The 14,897-nt window shown below is 50.5% G+C and overlaps 1 protein-coding gene across 1 annotated transcript in view; it reads right to left on the reverse strand.

The window, feature by feature from the left end:
- The window catches only part of LOC125913087 (kazrin-like), a 54,137-nt gene extending 40,028 nt beyond the window's left edge, over positions 1-14,109 (reverse strand). Inside the window, exon 1 of the mRNA XM_049618044.1 lies at positions 13,642-14,109. Coding sequence (XP_049474001.1) covers positions 13,642-13,885 — 244 coding nt within the window. The 5' untranslated portion in view covers positions 13,886-14,109. The remainder of the gene's footprint in view (positions 1-13,641) is intronic.
- Between the last annotated feature and the right edge of the window lie 788 nt (positions 14,110-14,897).

Raw genomic sequence — 14,897 nt, forward strand, 5'->3', positions numbered from 1 at the left:
TACTCAACAGGACATCATGGCAAGTCTAGCTCCTCCTAGGCGCAAGGCCTCTAAGCAACACAGAAATATCAGGAAAGAGATCTGGAGCGTAGAAGAAAAACACCCTCGCCTTTGGGATACAAAAATCGGCTGGGAAAATAAAGAGAACGCCATTCAAAGGGGGGAGAATTCAACGCTCAATAAGAGACTATGTTACTCAGGATGAAGAGTTCTATCGACAGAATCCCAGAATGTGCTGGGCTCTGTGCCAGGCACACTATGTGCTGTTATTCCATCAAGCCAGCGGTGCCCACCCAAGGAGTAATTTTTCCTCCCAGGGAAAAACGGTGGGCAACAGCTGAAGATTTTTTTGGTGGTCACATTACAGGAGCTCCCACATTACTATGGGAGCATTTAGTAGTAGAGACCAGGGACGCTGCTTAACGTTCTACAAGGCACAGGACAGCCCTCCCCCTCCCCCCACAGCAAAGAAGTTTCTGGCCTAGAATGTTAATGGTGCCGAGGTTGAGAAACCCTGCATGAAACCATCCCGATCGCCCGATAAAAGGAGGCGTTATCAGACTCTTGTTCTAAATGTAGAAACCGAGAGCCGTAAGGTCCTGCACATATGAGGGGGGGGTCTGGATCACTCCCTTAAACCCATGTATCTGCTGTATTATCTTGACGAGGGAAGTGACCTCCTCATTTCATAAATAAGGAAACTGAGGCTCAGATGCCAAGTTGTCCCACCCTGTACCTCACTGTGATCAATTGACTTTTGTCCCCTCACAATGCTTTTAAGGTCAGGAATGATGTCTAAACACAGGTGACTATACCTCAAACCACAATGTCTCTTTCTCTTGTCTGTTAACCATTACACCCCTAGCGACTGACTTGTTTCTGCTCCTCTAACACTATAACTGAGCAGCTTTATTGTTCACATCGAATCCACTAGCTTACTCGTTCAATCACCATTTATTAAGCTCCCCCTGTATGCTGCGCACTGTGAAAATACTACATGTAAACAGGTCAGACGGCAAATGAAAGGGAACTACAAGTTCGGGGGTTGGCAAACCACAGCCCAAAGGTCGCCTGTTTTCGTAAGTAAAGTTTTATGGGAACATAGCCACACCCATTCGTTTGCCTATCGTCTGTGGCTGCTGCTGTCCCATTACAACAGCAGAGCTGAGAAGCTGGGACAGATACCTATGGCCCCCCAAACCTAAAATATTTGCCATCCAGCCCTTTGCAGAAAAAGTTGGCCAATCCTACACCAGCTCCATCATTCAAGCCACAGAGCGAGTATTAAAGTGAACTCTAAGGGGCGTCTGGGTGACTCAGTCGGTTGGGCATCCGACTTTGGCAACGGTCATGATCTCACATTTTGTGGGTTTGGGTCCCGTGTCGGGCTCTGTGCTGACAGCTCAGAGCCTGGAGCCTGCTTCGGATTCTGTGTTTCCCTCTCTCTCTCTCTGCCCCTCCCTTGCTTGCACTCTATCTCTCTCTCTTGAAAACAGACATTAAAATTTTTTTTTAAATAAATAAAAAAATAAAGTGAACTCCAGACCAAATCAAGAAGTGTTTCCATTTATGCCCGCAACTATAGGATCTCTTGGCAGTGGGGGAAATCCTAACTGTTCAATGCTAATACAAATCTGCAGCTCCCAAGCACCAAAACATTTTCATCCTTGAATATACTTTTGGCTTTTCTAGAGTCCACTATAAATATATCTTCAAATGAAGTTCAAATGTGTGTTATTTCTGTTTTGCTGTCAGAGGTTGGGGAAGCCCACAGTGAATGCTCCTCATCTCAGTGAAATGAAAACCAGGATCAGACCCCGAGCACTGGATTAGCTGCTTAGGAGTGGGTTCATCACAGCTGGTTGTCTGATGATCTACAGGGACCTCCAGGTTGCGACCTCCCTTCCATTCCTCTAAGATGCAAAAGACGCTCTTCTGTTCTTCCCTGAGTTTTTCTACCACACTCTTGGCCTTTGGTCTATGGATGACTCAGGTCTAGGGCAAGAACCTGGAGCAGTAGAAGGTCTTCCTACTATTCAGGCAGTACAGCCACAGCAGGAGTGAGAACGTGCACCTACATCACCTACGTGCAATAGGTTACACGGCAAATTAAAAAAATTTCTTTTAATGTTTTTATTTATTTTTGAGACAGAGAGAGACAAAGCATGAGTAGGGGAGGGGCAGAGAGAGAGGGAGACACAGAATCCGAAGCAGGCTCCAGGCTCTGAGCTGTCAGCACAGAGCCTGACGTGGGGCTCAAACCCACGAACCGTGAGATCATGACCTGAGCCGAAGTCGGACGCTCAACCGACTGAGCCACTCAGGCACCCTTAAGTTTTTTTTTTTTAATTTTTTTAACGTTTATTTATTTTTGAGACAGAGAGAGACAAGAGCATGAACAGGGGAGGGGCAGAGAGAGAGGGAGACACAGAGTCTGAAACAGGCTCCAGGTTCTGAGCTGTCAGCACAGAGCCTGACGTGGGGCTCAAACCCACGAACCGTGAGATCATGACCTGAGCCGAAGCCGGACGCTTAACCGACTGAGCCACCCAGGCGCCCCAGGTTACATGGAGAATTTAAACCGACACCTTTTGGTTGCATATTAACCCAAAGAACCTGGTGAAAGAGACCCCAAAGGTTTAGTGGAGTCCCCCCAAAGGGACAGTGAAGACGGAAATTAGGCAGATTTACTGTGATGGTTAAATCCTGCCCCCAACACTTAGAGAATATACACATCCATACACTGAGACCATGGGTTCCCACCCAGATGTACTTTCCATCTTCAAAAATCCCAAACGACAGTGGCGGCAGGTGCAAAAAAAGTTTCCTCCAAAGGAGAGTTCATTCAAAGACAGGAAGTTACCTGGTGCAGCCCTGCCCCAGTTTATAGATCCCTTACCTGCTTGTCAGGGAGGCTGGGAGAGCAGCTTTAAGCTTAGGCATTGAGAAGACAGGTCACTTGTAAAACTGGATTCTCCCCCTCACCATGGGTGGACATGAGGGCTCAGAGCAGGACAACATAGGCTTGGGGTGATGGTCTCACCGTCCAGGACTTCCAGATCAGGGTGACCCATGCCCGAGAGAGAGCGGCCAAGGCAAGGTCAGGTCTCACCCAATCATAGGCTACAGGGCAGCCCTCTTCCACCACCGTGCAGTCAGACCCGACCTTGCCATGGGAGAAAGAGAGGAGAACTTGGCTCAATGACCAGCTCAACAATCTTGAATCAATCAGCTTAAATTACTGTGCCTTGGTTTCTTTATTCGGGAAATAGATTGTTGTGTCTACCCCAATTCCATTACACGGGGCCAGTTGGTGGAATCCACAGAGATGATGCCTGTGAGCGTCCTTTTATACTACGAAGAGCTGGGCAGTGACAGAATTCGGTGCATCCCTGGTGCCCTCCTAGGTGCAGAGAAGAGTGGACAAATGCAGTGGAATCCTGGAAAGAGGGACCGAGCATCGGGTTCGTGGCCTGAAGGTACCAGACCAAGCTTCTGCTTTAGAGGCAAGGTGGTACACCAGAAGTGTTAGAAGGCGGGTTCTGAGTTATCCCATGGTGGCAACAACCCATGTGTTGACCAGCTGAACTTCAACAACGTTCTACGCTATTGGCCAATGCCAATGACCTGCACTGTAGGAGAGTTGACCATGGAATCGTGATCCTTTCCCACAGGACTTCCATTAAGACTTACACCTGCTTCCTTGCTCCAGCAGGGCTGCCTGGCACCGCATCAAACTGCACACAGAACAACCAGGACACCCCTGCCAGCTTATGGGCCAACAGTGTCCACAAAAGGGCAGCTGGGCTTCGCCTCTCTGGTAACTCTCGAAACTAAAGACGTCTCCAACGTTCCCATTTTTTTCTCACGTCACATAGTAAATCTTGTAGGAATAGGAAGAACAATCTACTTGATGAATACATTCATTAAGAAAATCGATAAACGTAAAATCTCGGGTCCGTTCTCCCCAGCTATCATCTCTCAGGCTCTATGGTACTATGACTGTACTCTCCAGGGCGTCAAATTTCCAAATTTCCAAATTTCCAGAAATGGTGAGCACAGAATTTCAAACGGCAAGAATGGGGACAGGGAGGAGACAGAAATCCCACTGTGTTCCAAGTCGTACTTACTGAATTCAAGCACATACACCATGTTCAATTTTTTTCTTTTTAAGTCCAAGGTAATCAAGGAAAACGAACTAATTCATTTGTTGTAGCTGACAAGAAGCCCCAGCCCTCGCCAGGAGGACACTACAAAGGGTGAGGTTACTTTAAGAGACGCAGGGCCATACCTGCGCTGAAATTCATATATTTTTCTTATTCTCTTGGGAGAAAAAGAAAGCTGTTACTCAAGAGCTAAACCCTACATCGTCTACGTCTTCCTCCTCCTTAAGGAAAACCCTTTGAGGGAGAAGGTCCCAGCCAGCAGCTGCTCTCTGCAGTGTCCAACCCCAATCTCTCCGAAAGGTTGTGCTTTTTAATCATCTCTCATGGTCAGTTTAACCTTTAGTAGCAAAATGAATGTATTTTCCCAGCATGCCTTTATCGCACGTCGCCGCTGTCACGCACATCTGTGAAGGCTTCCGTATCTGTCACTTCACCTCTCTTGCCATTACATCTGTCTAGACCTTTATTATAAAATGTAATTATGTTTCCACGTCAGTCACACCTAGTAGACCATGAGCTCCAAGATAACTTAGTTCGTATCTTATTAAATCTGTGGTCCCCGAACCCGTGTGCCCAATCTGTCGGACAGACAGAGACAGAGAGAAGAGAGGCAGAAGAAAGGAAGGAAAGAAGAAAGAAGAGGGAGGGTGGCAGGGTAGCCATCTAAGCAAAAAGGCAAAGCCCTCCTAATGGCACGTCTCTGTGCTGCCTGGCCACGGCATCTCTCGTTGCAGTGAAACAAGCAGGCTCCGGGATTGGCTGAGCCTGGGTTCCGATCCCCTGCTCTGTTCAGCAGATGACCGCCTTCCAGGGCTGGGCAAAGCAGCCTCGCCTGTCTAAGCCTTAACTTCTTCATCCGGAGAATGGAGGTGATAACATTACCTAACGCACTGTGGTAGGGAAGGAACAGGGACAGCGTCCCTCAAGCACACGGGGCAGTGTTAGGGAAAGCCAAGAAGGGCTCGACCCACGTTAGCTATGGCTGCTCCTATTACTCTCAGATGACCTCAAAAGTATCTCTAGCTCCCCAGTTCTGATCCTGGAGCATCCCTTTTTCTAAGAATGAGTCAAACCCCTGCTAGGAGAGGTCCACTGTCCCCTTTCCCAGAAAGGAAAGAAGTCCACATCCTCTCCGTGACTCGCTGCAGCCAAAGCCCAGCAGCTGGGTAGAAAGAAGGAAGACTCTCACATTTGAACATGGTTCGGCCACCAGTCTGCCCTCTTATCTCTGGCCAGGCACCAATCCTTCCTGGCTACGGACTCTCTGGCAGTGACGAAGCACATTCTGTACAGCGCAGCTCTGAGGGTTTATGATGAATGACTTTGTGTCGGACATGCAAATCCTAATTATAATTGCCACAGTGCCAGCTTTGGAACAAAAACAATTTCTTGGGCAAGAGTGGGGAAAACTGCAAAGCTGTTCAGCATCCTGGTTAAGACAGCAGGTGGTCCCTGGAGTCCCACTTACTTGTGCTTGTCTCCTGCTTCTGCCACTTGCTAGCTCCATGACCCTGGGCAGGTCACACAACCTTCCCGCGCCTCAATTTCCTCATCCGTAAAATGGCAAACGCAGTACTTCCCTCAGAAGGTGGTTTAAAGGGTCGACTGAGCTAACACAGGGAAAGGGTGTGGAACAGGGTTGACGTGGCAAGTAGACACTCAAAACCATCAATGATTAAACCAGCGATCTTCCTGGTATCACGTATAATGTGATAAGCAGACCAAATTTCACACACTGCAATTAGCAACCAGTCATGGATTCCTTCCTTCCTTCCTTCCTTCCTTCCTTCCTTCCTTCCTTCCTTCCCTCAACCAACAACTTACGGATCTCCTGCCATGTGCCAGGCACTGTTTTAGGTGCTAATCAATGGAGCTGAGAACAAACAGACAAAACTCTGCTCTCACACGGCTATCATTCTAGACTCACAACTAGGTCTCCCCCTAATGCCTGGCATAAAAAGCAGTTCCCAGCCGGGTGCTCTTTTGGCCTCTAGTGGACGTGTGGCAACTTCTATAGACGTCTGTGGTTGCCACAGCTAGGGTGGAGAGGGTTCTACTGGCATCTAGTGGGCAGAGGACAAGGATGCTGCTGCACATCCTACAGTGCCCACAACAGCCTCCCTCCCCAACGAAGAACCATCTTGCCTTAAATGTCAACACTCCTGAAGCTGAGAAACTCTAGTGTAAAAGAATCTGTAAAATATCAATGGGTCCTTTGTTGGGTACGGTTTGGGCAACTGAAGGCTACCGAGACCACAGGAAGGGAAGCTGTGAAAGGGAGGGACACAGGTGGATGGAGAATAAGGGGACCACAAGATTCCAGCTTTGCCAAGACTCACGCTTCCAGAGAGAGAGAGAGAAAGCGCACAAAGTCCAAGAAGCAGGAGGCCCCGAACCCAGGATCAGATGGCTCTCTTCAGTGGTGACAAGTGACCCCTGGGTTGTGAATCTTACAGGTAGGAGCCAGTTTCCTCGGTCAGCTAACTTCACACCCAAGTGAAAAGTATGGCTGCTCCCTTCACTCTCGGTCAAAGATTTCATCACAAGGGCCCAGAAAATACCACTAGCCTAGTGAAATAATACTCAGGAATAGAGATGAGCCTACAGCTCCCTCAACCTTCTTCACATATCAAGCCAAAGGACGTTTCTGACTTAGGCGACAATACAGGTTTACGCAGCAGAGGGACCTGGTGGGTTTGGACCCCTGGCTCAGTCACTGCCAACTGAGTGGCCCTCGTCATCGAAGGGGGACGAGGGAGGGCCAGACCCTGGTCACTTAACAGCAGAAGGCCCTTTTGCAAGTAATGTATTATCCCTGTGCCTTAGTTTTCTCATATGTAATGTGGGCACAAGAATGGTCCCTGCCTCACAAGTCATTACGAGGACTGAAGGCATCAGTTAAATACGTTACTCCAGGAAAGTACTTGGAACACTGTACCCGGCTCCGAGTCAAGACCATGTCAAAGCTTGCTGTTATCAGTGCCACTGTAGTCATGACTATGTTATGTGACTTAACCTCTTCCACTCCCAGTGTCCTCTTTTGAAAAATGGGCACAAGGGGCGCCTGGGTGGCTCAGCCGGTGAAGAGACGGACTTCGGCTCTGGTCCTGATCTCATGGTTTGTGAGTTCAGGTCCCGCGTCGGACTCTCTGCTCTCACCACAGAGCCCGCTTCGGATTCTGTCTCCCTCTCTCTGTCCCTCCCACATGCGTGCACGCTCTCTCTCTCTCTCTCTCTCTCTCTCAAAAATAAATAAGCATTTAAAAAAAAGAAAAGAAAAATGCGAATAGTTGCCAACTCATTGGGCATGGGATTCAGTTACGCATGTTAAACACTTGGGACAATACTTGATATGTTGTCATTTCTTATTATTTATTGAAAAGTTTGCCAAAAGCGCTGAAACTAGGTCTCACTTAGTCCTACATTTAAACCACTCACCAGGTGAAAACCGCGTGCCGTCAGGATGGTTCCGGAAGGCCTGGCGATGCACTCAAGAGTGAGCTCCGAGAACCATTATGGATTGCTAAAGGTGAGTGTGAAAAATTAGCTCTGGACCCACCTTCCTTGAGAGGGCACTTTGCTCTTGATGATTCACCTGACTTCCAACCATCCGCAGGGCTGAGACCGTACCGGTAATAGAAGGCCCTGACACCCTACGAAGGCATGGAAGAGGATGGGGGTGGGGCTGGGCGAGACGCCTCCTTTTTTCCACTTTTGTCCATCCTCCCGGACAGAGTGCACCTCACAGGAGATCCCAGAGGCCTTGGGAGGGCTTCGCCTGCAGAACTGCCTGTGAACAAGCTCCATCCAAGCTCTCATGTACGGGCTCAATTCATCAGAGGGGCGAAGGGGACGGGAGCTTTTCAGAAGTCTGACCCGAAGGCCCAGCAAGGCCAAGTCAACAAAGACACCAAAACAAATTGGGAACCAATGATTTCCCACCACACAGAAGCCACCTGCCCAAACAGTTGTTCTTGCCAAACTCATTAAGACCGTGTTCAGTTTCTTTCATGTTTCTAGCAGCTTAGGACTCCAAGGGGGAAGCGGGAATGCCCACAGAGCACAACCTGAACTCCGCCGCTTAGATCTGAGGTTGCATCAAACAAGCAAGAATGTTCTGGTCTCATCCAACCACGTGGGGAGGAAGAAGAGGTCCGTTGGCCTGGCCTTCCTCCAGCTTCTTCACAGTCGAGAGGGGCCTGGCAGGAGACCTTGAGGATGGTGACACGGGCCAGCAGGACTCTTACCTGCTCTGAATTGTTGGGTGCAATCTGCCACAATGGACGGTCACTCTCTTGGCTTCTTTTCCTAAGTGATCCTGCCCGAACCCGCTCTGCCTGCATTTCAGACGGTGAAGACATTACGATGAGTGCTGTTGGTGGCACCCCTTTGTCATTCCATGTGTTACTTACCCTAATATCCAGCCCAAACGGTACAGACTCATTTTCATTTACAAGATCACTTAAAAACCCATTCCCTAGCCTCAGCAGGCTGAACGAGTTGTCTTCTTGCCTGACGGATGGCAGGGGGTACAAAGCCAAGCGCTAATGTTCGCACAAACCGATCCGGGAAAGGGTCTGAAAACAACTGAGGGGTTCGTGTTGATTTCACTTTCCTTAACTGTATAACTCAGAAATAAATATACACAAAATATGCAATGAATATGGCCAGGACCCCAAGCTTGACCTCCTGGGCCCCCTGTGATTTGCACAGTGAGCAGGTACCTTTCCAACCAGCGCTCCCCACCTGCCAGGCCCATCTGCTACAAGTTCACGGGCAGCCAGGAAGTCACAAATTTCGGCCTCCAGGATTCCTAAAAAGTGCCAGCAGTCTTGGGGTGTAGGAGAGTAAAGGGATGGGGAGAGCAATGCCTTACCTTACCCTGGGAGGATATGCAACATAGCTCCTACTATAAAAATCAGATTGGCTTAGACTTGTGGTTAATATCAAAGTTTTGAAAAGCTTCAGTAAATCATGAAATACTAGAAGCATGAAATTAATCAGAGCCAGAAACTCGACTGAAGGGGTCCTCCAAAGGCATTTTCCAAAGACAATGGGAAGACAGTAAATAACAGCCAATCAATAAGTAATTTCAACCACGACATACTGATCTGTAAGTAATCTCTTTGTGACCATGCGTGGTGATTTTCGGGAAGAACTTGGAAGTCCCATCTCACGACAGCCTACCAGATGAGGAAAAGACACCTGTCTCTTTCGGCCCATTGATACAGCCGGAAAACCGACACGCGTGTGACCCGTGACTTGAGCTCTGTAACTTGGGGGCAAGCCAACAGAAGGCCCTAGAAATCCCACCCCATTCTGTTCCATCCACTCTGCCATTTGTAATTTTTTTTTTTTTTCTCAAGAAAAGATAAACGTCTACTTGGGAAAACCAGAGCCGAGGGAGAATGAATTGGGAAGGGGAGGCCAAAAGACAGAACTGATTTTGCAAAGCAACAGTGTGTAGCATCTCCGTAGACCGCTCACACATTCAATTCAGTCCAGAGGTAATTCATACTTCGCCCAAGAATTTCCAGCGTTGGAGTGATGCTAGATAAGAACAGGCAGACCTGAAGTAACAGCCTATTTCAGCGCCGAGGGAGAAAAAAATAAAACCTGCCTCTATTTATGGAAATTTACCAAGGCGTAGGAAAGTGACCCTTTTCTCCATTCCCACCCTAACAAGCCCCACACAGTAGGCTGTGTGTCCTCAACACTCAAAGAAGATGCTCTCAAGTGCTTCCACTTGCATAGGCACATAAATACAATTATTTCCCTAAAACAACAACAACAACAACAAAAAACCCTAATAGCAGTAGGCATGTATCCTACCGGGCACAAGTTATTTTACAGTGTAGACGGTTAACACCTATTTGAATCGGGTACAACGGAGTCTAATTGTTTTGTTCTATGCATAGCAAAGCAAGCAATTGAATCTAATATTAGTCATTCATCAGATAAGACATTTCCAGAGAAACAAACTGCTATATTTTCTCCTCAAAGAACAGCAAGCATTTTAAACACATTTTCCAGAGATGTTACGCCGAGGAAAACAGCTTAGAAATGTTACTTTAAACAAATCCGTTCTCTGGCTACCAACAAGACAAATTGGAACAAATGCTTGGCTCTGTTCTTTCCAAGGCTCCTTCTGTCCACCTGTCAAAGGCAGTTTTGACCCCCACCCCCACCCAACCCACAAGGCAGCTCCAGAGCTGTGAAACGCGCCCCCCTGCACGGATGCCCTCGGCACTGTATGCCAGAATCCTCATTAGGGATTATCCAACTTACTCGGAGCAGGGAGAGAGAAGATGGGCTGGCGGCCAAATGTACTTTCAACACAGATTCCAAAAGAAGATCCTGCAAAGTGTCGAAAGCCCAGATTTTCAGCAGTTCACTTTCTAGACTCCGTTACATAGCAACCATGCCAGCTCACACAGGGTACCAACCAAGTTAATATTTTGTTTAGATGACGCACTGCATTAACTCTCTAGGAAAACCCAGGTGTTCTTCATCGACTTACCGAGGGTCAGATACCATCACTGGGACAAAACCCCTTGGTGAACTGACAAGCTTGTTTAATTCATTCAAAACAAAAATTGGGGGACACAAAAAAATCTGAAAATAGAGCTAACAATTTCTTGGCAGGGAGAGGGAGAGGCGACTGTTCCCTGTAACCCTTTGTGTTAATATTATTAAAAGTGCATTAGCGTTCATTTAATATGTGCATAATGCCCTTCAGTAAAATATGACTGCCACAGATGCATTTTGAAAGATACTTCATTTCATTCAAAACTTTGATTTGAAACGGGACAACTCAATAGCACAAAATGCTCCTGAGGGTTGGGTCCCACTCAATCTCACCAACAGAGACAAAATTAAAACAGAAGATGAATTTGGAAGAATGGTCAGGAACTCCCCAGGAGCTGAGCATCCGTGAGCCTTCCTGGATGTATATTACAAAGAAGCATAAGGAAACCAATCGATCATACTTTAGAAATAACTTGAGAGAACCCCGCGTTTTCCTTTAGGAATATGGGAACACCAGCAGAAGAAACTGCCAGACCACATCTGCAGAGGGTTTCTGCTCTAGCCAGGGCTGTCATAGGTCACGAGAAAAAAACAAAAACAAAAGAAAAGAAAAACAAAATCTAAAAAGCTCACAAAGGCTACCTAATGTAAAATGTACAGGATCGAGGTATTCCTGTAGAGATAAGCAAGTGATGCCCTCTTGGTTTGCTTTCTTTTCAACCATCCCACTGGTTGTCAGTCACATCCATTCAAGAGGGACATGTGGCCAGCAATTAAGTTGAGTTGAAACCTTTAACGTTTTATTCTCTGATTATAAAATCACTCAATTCCCTCTAGAGAAGGTGTTGAAAACTATCAGGGACACACAGAAGAAAAATTGAGACCATCCTTCATACCCCCCCCCCCCCCGATGGCTACTGACACCGACAGGCACGCTCCTATAAGCATGAGGGAGACGCTGGTTTTGTGTGTTTTTAGGGACATCGAGAGATCCAAAAGTCATTTCCACAGCCTTGTGCAGGTTTGTAGGAAAAAAGAAGGAAACAGCCCGCTGCTCCCACTACAATTTACCCATCGGCTAAGCAGCTTCATAATCGACTTCATTTCCAAGTCGAGCGTGTGGATCACTGCTGTACTGACCTCCTTAGCACACTCAGTCTGCAACTGCACCCATGACTCAAATGAAAACCACTTAACTTTTCCTTGGCTGAGGAAAGGGGGGCGGACGGCGGGAAATAAACCAGCGTTGTTCCGTCCTCCTTACCACGGTTTCTGATTCTTCGCAGAAGAAGGGCCAGTTCTTAGCTATTTCTTTAATGTTGGAAGGGTCTCTGCCTGTAAGGAGTAAAGCATCACCACGCAGTCTGCCTTCCTTTTTCTTTTTCTCCCAGATGCCAGCAGACAGCCTCTTCCACACACAATGACAGAGCAGGGGATAAATGACAGGATAAGAAGATACCCACCTTGAAAACAACTGTGCAGCAAAGAACAGCCTCACGATACCTTCCCACCATTATGTCATGGCTACGTCAGACCAAATTACCGCCCCAATTCCTAATACTTCTGACAGACTCCTGGAGTACCAAGTTGACATCTGACTTGGAATTCTGCATAAAACGAACACATAGGCTTAACATCTCCCACCAGAAAAAGCACACCTTCTCCAGGAAGGAGAGGAGCAAATAGAAACTGAGGGGGAGAAGGCATTCATATGAACACAGACTCTCCCAACACTTAGGAGAAGCTCTTGAAATAACAACAAAACCAGGAAAAAATCCCTCTGAGCCACTGAGCTGTTGGTACCTCATACTTCATCAAGTGACATATTTATACAAGTGGCCCTCCTATATATTTTTTTTTCTGTCGAATTCTGGATTTCAGCAGTTTAGCTTATAATTTGAATGATATTAATAATCAGTGAAACCATGTCTTAAAGGACAGTCAGGCAAAACAAAACAAAACACACATACACAAAAATACACACAAAAAAGACTGAAAAGCCAGTCTACCCTTTTACTTTTCAATTGGCAGAAACCAAACAGTACATTTTTGGATGCTTCCTCCACCTTTAACCCTGGCAGGGGGATTTCAGGGCTTTATCACTGTCAATGTCAACACGGTCCAGCTGTCTTCCTCCCCACCCCCTCCTGTAAAGTGCAAAGAGTCCCTTCGAGCAGCGGGCTCCCTGCAACCCACCATCTAAGCCTTCCTTTCGCCAGGAGCCCATCACTCAACCTTTGAGGTCTAAGATTTCCCCCTGGAAAGTGCTCTCGGTGTTTATATTTGCTGGAAATTTAAACTCACTGCCGAGCAAAGCATCTACTGTTGCATCGATATATTCCGCTGTCTGCGCGATCTCAAATGGGAAGAAAATAAAGTCCAGATGCAATGGAGACAAGGGATTTGGCATCCGTGGAGAAAAGTGCAAACCAGTCCAATCCTCTACCCCAACCACGGCAGCACAGCCCGGAGCTCGCTCTCGGAGGGGGGGGGTGGGGGGGGCGGTAAGAGTCTTTCCAAAGGAAGGAGCCGCCAGAACCGGGGGGAGTGGGGGGTGGGGGGTGGGGGGAGCGGTGGCACCCACCCCTGTCGGGGGTGGGGGCAAAGGCCCGGGCACGAAAAGTTTGCCCACGGAGCTGGGGGCTGTGCGCCAGCTAAAGGGCACTTTCTGCCGCGGGAGGGGCCCCGCCGGCTGCGCCTCGCTCCCGCTAGCCGGGGCCCGTGTGACCCTGCGAACCCGTGCACACCGCGCCCGGGTTTTCCTTAATGACAGCAGCCTGCAACTCCCAGCAGGGGAGCAGCGGTGGCCACCGCCGGGCGGAAAGGGTTACGAGCCACAATGCAAGGCGATTTCGCCCGGGGCGTGCAGGCACCGAGTCCCCGGCCGCCTCCGGCCCGGGTGCTGCTCGTCGCCTCCCCTGCGCCCCGGGCGCCGGGCGATCCCTACCTTGCGCGCCGTGCTGGTGGTTCTCCATGCTCGCCGCCGCCGAGTCCGCCGCCGCCGCCGCCGCCGCCGCCGCCGAGGCGCTGGCCGCCGCTCCCGGGCCCGGGCCCGGGCCGCCGCCGCCGCTCAGTTCCGCCAGTCTCCGGTTGGTGGCCGTGAGTTCGGCTCGCAGGTTGGTCACCTCCTGGCTGGCCGACTGGACCGCCCCATCGATGCGGAGCGCGAGCTGCTTATTGTCTTCCATCATGCTCAGGATTTTGGCCTGGGGGCGAGAGAGGTGACAAAGAGCTGCATGATGCGCGGGGGGCACGCGGCCGGGCACCCCCGGCTCTACCTGTTGGGTCCCCCGCGGCCCGGCTCCCCCGCGCCCCGACCCCCGGGCTCCGGCAGCGCCGGCTCCTCCGGCGCAGGAATGACAGCGGCGCCTCCAGCCGGAGCCGCGGCGGTAGCGAGGCGGCGGGGGGGAGGAGGAGGAGAAAGAGGAGGAGAAGGAGGAGGAGGAGCAGCGATCGCCGAGACCCCGGCGCCGAGCGCGGCTCGGGGAAGGACACCGCGCGCCGCCCGGCACTCTTTCACTGGAGCCTACCATTCGCCGCGCGCTCGGGAGGGGGCCCGGGCCGGGGACCGGGGCGCACCCTCGGCCTCCCGCGCCCCCCACTTCGGGGACACACCCCCCCGGGGGGGCGGGGGCGGCGGGCGGTGGCCGCCAGTGGGCCGAGGTGGCGCCCCTGGCGAGGGGTAGGGGGCGCCTGCTCCAAGGCCGGCGCTGGGTCCCCTCCCGGGAGCGGTGGGGCAGCCCCCGCCCTGGCTAACGAGCGCCCCGCGCCGGCCCGGGGTTGGGGAGGGGGTGGGTGCTCCGGGGAGAGGGGTGCTCGGGAAGGAGGCCCGGGAGGGGAGAGGGGACGGAGCTCCGCAGAAGGGGGCGGCTTGCGCGATGCCGGGAGTGGAGCTTTGCTTCCCTTAAAATGCGGGTAAGAAATGTGCAGCGGGGAGCTGAGCTGGTGCCCCGAGCGCCTCTCACCCTCCACCCCACTCCAGCCCGACCACCCCCACCTCCTCCGCACCAACCTCCACTGTGCGCCCTCCCCGGAAGGAACCCCCCCCCCCCGGCCCCGTCTGGGCCCTGGGTGGACCACTGGAGCTCGGGCCTCCTCGCAGGCCCCCGCCCCCACCCCCGTGCGTGCAGCCGAGGTGGAGGGCTGGCCTCAGCCAGGTACTAAGCTTCTTAGCTGGGCTAAATATTGGGGGGCGAGAGGGAA

Source organism: Panthera uncia (genome assembly GCF_023721935.1).
Source record: "Panthera uncia isolate 11264 chromosome C1 unlocalized genomic scaffold, Puncia_PCG_1.0 HiC_scaffold_4, whole genome shotgun sequence".
In the NCBI taxonomy this organism is placed as follows: domain Eukaryota; kingdom Metazoa; phylum Chordata; class Mammalia; order Carnivora; family Felidae; genus Panthera; species Panthera uncia.